Source organism: Nematolebias whitei, chromosome 1, assembly GCF_014905685.2.
Source record: "Nematolebias whitei isolate Nwh7 chromosome 1, NemWhi1, whole genome shotgun sequence".
In the NCBI taxonomy this organism is placed as follows: domain Eukaryota; kingdom Metazoa; phylum Chordata; class Actinopteri; order Cyprinodontiformes; family Rivulidae; genus Nematolebias; species Nematolebias whitei.
The window spans coordinates 49,949,814-49,958,435 of NC_056498.1; the positions used below are offsets into that span (position 1 = coordinate 49,949,814).

At 40.8% G+C, this 8,622-nt stretch overlaps 1 protein-coding gene across 1 annotated transcript in view; it reads left to right on the top strand.

Moving 5' to 3' along the window:
• Positions 1 to 7,178: 7,178 nt before the first annotated feature.
• btbd3b (BTB (POZ) domain containing 3b) overlaps positions 7,179 to 8,622 on the top strand; it is a 15,751-nt gene continuing 14,307 nt past the window's right edge. The window contains exon 1 of the mRNA XM_037684982.1: positions 7,179 to 8,100. Within this exon, the coding sequence (XP_037540910.1) occupies positions 7,787 to 8,100 (314 nt within the window). The 5' untranslated portion in view covers positions 7,179 to 7,786. The remainder of the gene's footprint in view (positions 8,101 to 8,622) is intronic.

Genomic DNA, 8,622 nt, shown 5'->3' on the forward strand with positions numbered 1-8,622 from the left:
AGCTACATCTACTAGCATATTTACAGCTACATCTCCTAGCATATTTACAGCTACATCTCCTATCATATTTACAGCTACATCTCCTAGCATATTTAGCTACATATCCTAGCATATTTACAGCTACATCTACTAGCATATTTACAGCTACATCTCCTAGCATATTTATAGCTACATCTACTAGCATATTTAGCTACATTTACTAGCATATTTAGCTACATTTACTAGCATATTTAGCTACATCTACTAGCATATTTACAGCTACATCTAGCATATTTACAGCTACATCTGGCATATTTAACTACTTCATTGACTTGGTTCTTCTGACGGTGAAGTGAAAAGCTCTGAGGTGCATCAGTTTCTTCACAGTAATACGGTTGTGGTGTTTTGTTAAGACACAATCTTATTGACCTTAAAGTAGACACCGAGTTCAGTCAAAGCCTTAAAAGTCCGCCATCACTGAGCTTGGGTTAATTGTAGAGAAAATCATAATACTGAAGACGAACAATTACTATGATGCTGTGACCTCCATACTCTTGAAATCATACATGATATTTCCTGATGCATGCTCAATACATGATATTCTCGTCACTGTTTTAAATCTTCTGAGGCTGCGGCATCTCTTCTCCGGTGGTTTATTGTAGTCCAGACACAAAGTAGGGTGCAGGTTTTCCTCCAATGGCTGTTTGTCAACAAAGTGAAATGAGCTCACATGCAGCGTTTAGGGTGGTCTCTTCAAGTTCACATTTTTCAGCCACATTCTTCTTAATTCCTCATATGTAGGTAGGAGATGGAAACTATACCTGTTTTCACAGGAACACTCTTTTTGTTTTGGGTCCATGTTCAAAACTCTTTTGTTGTAGCAACTGATTTAGTTTGGTCTGGTTGTTCCTGCAGCCGTGAACACAACAGGTACCTGAACTCATCACGGCTATTTTAGTAAATTTTATGGTTGTTAAATAAATGTGAACAAAACAAAAACACAGCGTTTTAGCTGCTAAACGGAACGCTAATTACTTTCAAATAAACTACAGTCTGTGCTCTGCTATAGTTGCTCTGCTACCATGGTTAGCCAACGCTACTGCTACTTCCTGTCTGACAGGAAGTTGGACCCATAATCGTTTACACATCAGAGCCCTCAAAAATAAGGTGGATACAACATTTTAAGATGTTGCACTAAGTGTGTGTAAATGACTTTCAGCTACTACAACGCCTAATTGTAGCTCCATTCCAGTAAAAAAAAAAAAAAAAACGAGTTCTGGCCATTTTTGTGTTGGCTAATTTTGTCCAGCAGTTCATGAGATATTTTATTAACACACACACATTTTTTTTCTTTTTGCTGACTGCCAATAATAGTGCAGATCTATTAAAGTGTTAAAGTACAAAAAGCACAAGTTACAGACCCATATAAACACATTATCTTGAATATTTGTATTTAACCCCCACCCACCACACACACGCTGACTGCCAGCTCTTTCCAAAGCCCTGCTGACCAACAGTTTTCTCTTTTCCAGGACTTCTAAGCCCTGTATCTGGGCAGCCGCCATCACTTCCGCCCCCTCCACCTGTCAGGTGTCCTTGCAAAGCGGGGACGGCTGCAGAAAGGGGTGTGTGTGTGTTTGTGTGTGTGGAGGGCGAACAGTGGACGAGCTGCTCAATCCCGTCTCTGCCTCAGCGTGCCAACACTGCATCACAGTTCATTTCGCAGCCTTGTCCCTCCTCGGCTGCGCTGAGCCAAGCCTCTCTCAGCAGGTGCCTCTCTCTCTGCAGAGGACTTCTGTCACCACACAGGGTTGCAGCTCTGTGCTCAAACTCCGAATGGCACGCAGCCACAAACACAAACTACTAATGACCTCAGCATCTAAAGACTAAAACAAAATCTTCCTCCAAAGATCGTACTCATCTGTGGCAACTGTTTTCATTTGAATTTGTTTAACATGAAGAAACTGCCTGAAATCAATAAATAAAAAAACAGTAAGCGTAATCCTGAAAATATAGTTTTTTTATGTGAGAGTGGCAAAGTATTTCTCTGTCTAATAATTGAAGTACCGGATGTACTTTCTTCTGTTTTATTTGAGCTGCATTTAGCTCCGAGAGGGTGACAGTTTCCTGGTGTCACCGCTTTGAAGATAAAGGCGTTTCATTGAGTACAAACCTCAAGAAGCAATCAACAAAGGCCCAGCTGGACTTCTGCTGCTTTTTAACTTCACCTTTTGATGTTTCTGCACCAGTAAGGATGGACCACTATACAGTACAGAACCGTGGACTACCAGTGAGCCTGCAACAGAATGTAACGTGGTTTTATTTGTTTCAGTTCGCAGTGTACGTTTTATTATCAATAAATATTTTGAAGCAATTCATAAAACAACCCGGAATTAATTTGGTACTTACCGGTAAATAATTTGTACTTAGTATTTACAAGGCGCTTATCTGGTACATTCGTATTACCTGGAAATGACCTTTGCATGTATTGAGTATGTATCTTATATTTCATTTGTACATACCTGGTATTTACAAGGTCTGTACCTAGTATTTTTCTGGTATTTATGGGTAATTACCTGTTGTACACTGTGTGTATACTAGATACTTACATGTTACTTACTGAACATGAACTAGATACAAATTAGGTGAACACCAGATACTTACTGGTTACATACTTGGTACTTATTTAAAAGCTCCCTGGTATTTACCAGGAACTTAGTACAAAACAAGGAATTACTCATTTATGAAATTAGTATGTACCTGGTAATTACCCATTATGCACCTAGTACATACCTGGCAATTACCAGGTACTTACCCAGTATGTACCTAGTATTTACCTATTTATGAAACCAGTAAGTACCTGGTAATTACCTATTATGCATCTAGTACAAGTGCTTACTTAGTACTTGCAATTACCCAATTATGAAATGGATAAGTACCTGGTATAATTACACATTTTGCACATAGAACGTATCTGGTGATTGTCCATGTATGGACATGGTACATACCTGTAACAACCAAGTATGTATTTGGTATTTACAAGGGTTGTACCTGCTACTTACCTGATACATACCTTTCAATGTATATGGTACTTAATGGATACACACGCGATAAATACTGGGTACCTGGTAATTACCAGGAACATACCTGACACCTAATAGGACCGTACTGTGTTATAAAGTAATCTGTCACCCTGTTAGTACAGAGTACATACCAGCTATGTGACCGGTAAGTACCAGGTGAGGTCCAGGTTTGTACACAGTAAGTACTGGGCTGTATTTTGTAATGCTGCTAATTATTTTGATAAATGAACTGAAGTTAGTGAAGTCTCAGTCACTGATGGAGGACATTTGTAAATGGATGTGTACCGCAAACCCACCCACACAGACCAGTACTTGTGGTTTGACTCCCATCACCCTTTGGAGCACAAGTTAGGAGTCATCAGGACTCTGTACCACAGAGCAGACAGCGTCCCCACTAACTCAGGAGCCAAGAAGGAGAAATCCCACACAAGACAGGCTCTAGAGCAATGTGGATATCCTAACTGGGCCTTCCTGAAAGCAGAGAAGAAACCCAAACAGGACTCCAGTCAGCCATCAGGTGAAAAGGAGGAACCCAGACCCAGACCAGTGGTCATTCCATATGTTGAGGGAGTATCAGAGAAACTGAGACATTTATTTTTTAAACACAACGTCCCAGTGGCTTTTAAACCCCAAAATACATTACAGCAAAGACTGGTTCATCCCAACGATCCAGTCCCCCGGCACAAAGAGTAATATTGTGTATGCTGTTCAATGTCAGGAGGGCTGTGATCAGTCTTACATCGGGGAAACTAAACAGCCACTGGCCAAAAGGATGAGCCAGCACAGAAGATCAACATCATCAGGCCAGGATTCTGCGGTCCACACTCATCTCCAGGCCAGCGGTCACTCTTTCAAGGATGAAGATGTTCACATCCTGGATAGAGAGGAACGATGGTTTGAGAGAGGAGTAAAGGAGGCCATCTTTGTGAAGAAAACCCATCCATCTTTAAACAAGGGCGGAGGCCTCTGTGTTCAACTACCACATGAAGACCAAGACAAAACATTTCAACAAAGAAGAATCCATCCAGAGGACCTGACTTAACCTTGTTAGAACCCAAGTTAGGATATCCCGAGCACCATCAAGACAATAAAGATGCCGTTTATCTGCATGCATATGACCATCTTAGTTTTTTTTAAAATAAATATATCTAACCTGATTACAGCAGCCAGGATCTATGGGTTTTTGGTAAACCCCTCGTTAATTGCCACACTACAACGGTTATGCTAATGTTTTCGTTTACAGTGGAAAAGTGCGACTGCAGGTGATGACACAGTGTGAGACAACAGCGGTGTAGACGCTGTGACAGCATCATTACTTCCTCCTCTCGCTCCTTCCTAAATGTGTGATTAACAAGATTACAGTTTCTGTTGATGAATGGAGGGAAAAATGCAATTAAACCTCTGAGGATGATGTAAGGTGACATCCAATTTATAAAACACCCTGCACAGATGCTGGACTTTAATGTCGGATTCGTCACAAAACTGTTTATTTAGCAATTTGTCAGCGGTTACCAGAGTTTCACCTCTCAAAAAAAAAATGCATTTATAATTTGACTTGTTAATATAGATTTCTGTGGACGAACGAAAACGGTGCAGGACAAGCCCTTTTCCCTTCCTACCATTATTGTTTTTATGTCTGCATAATACGTTTTTTGTTCTAGTGTTGCTTTTGGATGTGGTTACCAGGGTAACATCTCTAGTGGCCTGCAATTTCAGAGTATGGTGCCGTCTAATGTTGGCTCAACGATGCCACGACGAATTTCTCTGTTCTGCAGCGTACAGTGTATCAGGGGGCTTTAGTGGACTAATGCTCCTCAGTGCAGCAAACACTAAGACAGTTAATTAGGGTTTATGGGAAAATCAATATTGTGACTCATTCAAAGAAGAGTTTCTCCAATAAATTTATTCCCTACATCCCGCTCTGTTTTTCAGTTTTAATATCAGCATAATACTAGTTTTATTGAAATAAATGTTATTTTAGATACTCTCCTTTGCCACTAAAATATTAACATGAAAACACTAACGAATAGTAAAAAACTTAAATCAAAAAAAGTTTTGTTTAAACCTTGAAAATATTGTAATAATAATCAGATTTCCCATATTCTGTTATTTCTTACATTATGTGCCGTGAATCACTCCCAGCTACTACCACACCAAATTGTAACCTGATATGTACAAAACTGACATATTTGTAGTCGTTTGGTTGTTAGCTATGGCAGCCATTTTGTATTCAATTGACTACAGAATGGTAGATATGTAACCAATGAGTTTTATTAAAGTCTATCCAGTGGTTTATGGGATATTTTGCTAACAGACAAAAAAATGCACACCGACACAAGTAAAACCACTGATTGTCTTTACCCTTTCAGAGACGGGTGGTAACAAATCTAAGTATTTTCACCATCTGTGAACAAACTTAACAAGACAAGAAGAATAAAATGAAACATGCATTCTGCACAAACTTTGAAAAAAAGTGCATTATATTTATACCATACCACTTTATTTATAAAGCACTTAAAAACAGCAAAAAGGCCAAACAAAGTTTTGTATGGCAAAACAAAATGAGCAAGAAACACAAGATAAAATACATAGATCCAGATAAAGATAAGAACTAAATAACAAACATTATACAGACAAGTTAAATTCGACTCACACAGTGTCAAAAGCCTGGGAATAAAAGTGAGTTTTTAAGCGAGACTTAAAAACAGTGCGATGTCCGGTGCAGGTGTTGGTAAACTCTGCTTTCTTAAATCCAAGGTCACCGCAACAGTCTACCAGAATGTTTTAGAGGACTTCATGAGTCCTTCTGCTGAGGATCTGTATGGAGATGCAGATTTCATCTTCTAGCAGGACCTGGCCCCTGCCCATGCCGCCAGAAGCAACAAAACCTGGTTTGATGCCACAGTGCTCAACTGGCCAGCCAACTCGCCGGACCTAAACCCCACTGAGAATTTATGGGGTATTCTCAAGAGGAACATGAGGGGCACCAGACCCAACAACAAAGAAGAGCTGACAGCAAGCATCAAGGAAATCTGGGCTTCCATAACTCCCAGTCAATGCCACACGCTGATTGCCTCAATGTCACGTCTCATCGAGGCAGAGATTAAGGCAACGGGATTCCCAACCAAGTATTGAAGACTGACACATCGTTTTGAAAGTACCATATCTTAATTGATTTGTTGTGATCCTAATTTCTTTATTTTTTTCTGCAAAAACCGAGTAGTAGTGTGGGCTCATGTCTTCACAGTATTCAAATTTTTTGAATTCCTGTTTTCGTGGGTTTCATGAGCTGGAAGCCCAAATTATGTAAAAATAAATAAATAGTTGAAATTGTTTAAATCGTGGGCCCTGAATCTATCATCTGTTAAAGATTAATGTTTTGAATGGAATTATGGAAGTTAAACAACTTTTCCATGATATTCACATTTTTTGGAAAGAGTCTGTGTATGCGTACATCTAATCAGATGTTCATCCATTTAATGTTTCCTAAAGGTTTTAATAAAGTCTGTCCAGTTTATACGATATTTTGAACAGACTGACAGAGCTGACTCTAGTAGTAAATGCCACAGATTTAAACGCAGATTAAATGCGATCAGTTAGCGCTCAGAGTATAAGTTGGAGGGCCGTCTCCATTACTACCACAGCAAATTTTAGCTCAGCATTTGTAAAACTGACCGAGTTATACACATTTAAGATTTGTTTGCTTTGGCGACCATGGTGACTTTGATTAATTTCAAATCTCAATCAAATGTAGATGCACATCTAACGATTACCTCTTGTGAGTTTAACCTAAATTATTCTAGTGGCTCATGAGACATTTTTCAAACAGTGTGGACAAATGAACACATAAACACACACAAACAAAATGAATGCACAAAATCCGACCCAGCGTTTACTGTCCAAACACACAAGACGTGGATTGATCCATCATCCTGACGAGGCACGGCTGTGTCTTTAATTGAGATGTAGCTTTTTACATATTCAAGCATGTGCTGCACCATAGGCTGAATTAGCTAATCATTAATGCTGTCTGTTGCCATTGGCTGAGCTCTTGAGAAAGCTCTAAACTGTGTTGGGGGGGGGGAGGCGGGGGCTCTCCATCTCCTCTGCGCTCCTCCATTCAACCTCTGTAGTCAGCAGAACGAGAGGCTGAGCGGAGCATCGCAGCATCCTCGGCTCCAGCATCCTGCAGGAGGAGGAGGAGGAGAGGGGAAAAGATCCGGTGATAAATAGAAGAAGAAAAAAACAGGGAAAATGGCACATGAAGACAGGCAGAGAGGAGCAGGAAATCACAGAGGGAGTAAGAGCGCTAAATGAAAGGACCTGAACAAACAGCGCTGCCTGAGGACCACTGCAGCTACAGTAAATCTGAAGCTGTCAGGGCAAACTCTCAGAGAGCCACCGAGTGAGGAAGAAAAGGGGAGCAGAGGAAAAAAGAAGTCACTTGAAGAGCTGATCTCATCACTCTGGACAAGCAGGGATGGGAATCCTGAGAGACTAGTTGTCAGCAGATCTACCCTCTCACAAGAACACTGCTTTTGGTTCAACAGTTTGAACCTGCCTCTTCAAAGAGCTGACAAAACAAGGAAGAGATATGCCCTGGTAGTTCCAAAGACGGTGATCCCAAACCTCTTACTGCTGTCCTCATCTCCCCATCGCACCTGCCCGCTCCTGGTGGATGTCTTCTCTTCTCTGCTCCCACTGCTCGGCAGTTGAACACACTCATGGTCGATGCAAAGGGACGGAACATGAAATGTCTGACTTTCTTCTTAATGCTCCCTGAATCGGTGAAAGGCAAGTCAAGCAAAAGCTCCAAGAAAGGGAATGCCAGCGGCGGCTCCAAGCTGCCACCAGTCTGTTATGAGATAATAACTCTTCGGAGCAAGAAGAAGAAGATGTCAGCAGAGATATTCCCCACTAAGAAGCCGGCGTCCTCCACCACCACCACGGTGCAACAGTACCAACAGCAGAACCTCAACAACAACAACACCATACAGAACTGTAACTGGCAGGGACTTTACTCAACCATCAGAGAAAGGTAGGAAGCATCTGTCCACTAAAAAAAAACCCATTTCCTATGATTAAATTCAACTGAATAGTTTTTATTTATAGAGCGCCACTTATCAGCCATCTCAATGCACTATACAAGAGAAGTGCAAAGTCCAAGATCCAGATTTTAATCTAAAATTCAATTAAGTTTCCTTTATATTCATGCATTAGTTACTAAAACATATCGATGGAAGCCAGCAGATTGTGTTGAATCATCACTTTACTTCAGTCCCCCATCCTGCTTGACACATTGGTGATGGTGGAAAGGAATGACTCCCTTTGAACAAGACAAAACCTCCAGAAGAACTGGAACTGGGCTCAGGACAGATGGTCATCTACTTCAACCAGCTGGGGTTTGAGAGAACATGAAAGAGCCACTGACACAGATGGACTGGTGCAGGTTTAGCTTCAACGGTCCAGGTGTAGTTCATATGGTTCAGGTGTAGTTTATATGGTCCAGGTGTAGTTTCTATGATCCAGGTGTAGTTTCTACAATTCAGGTGAAGTTTCT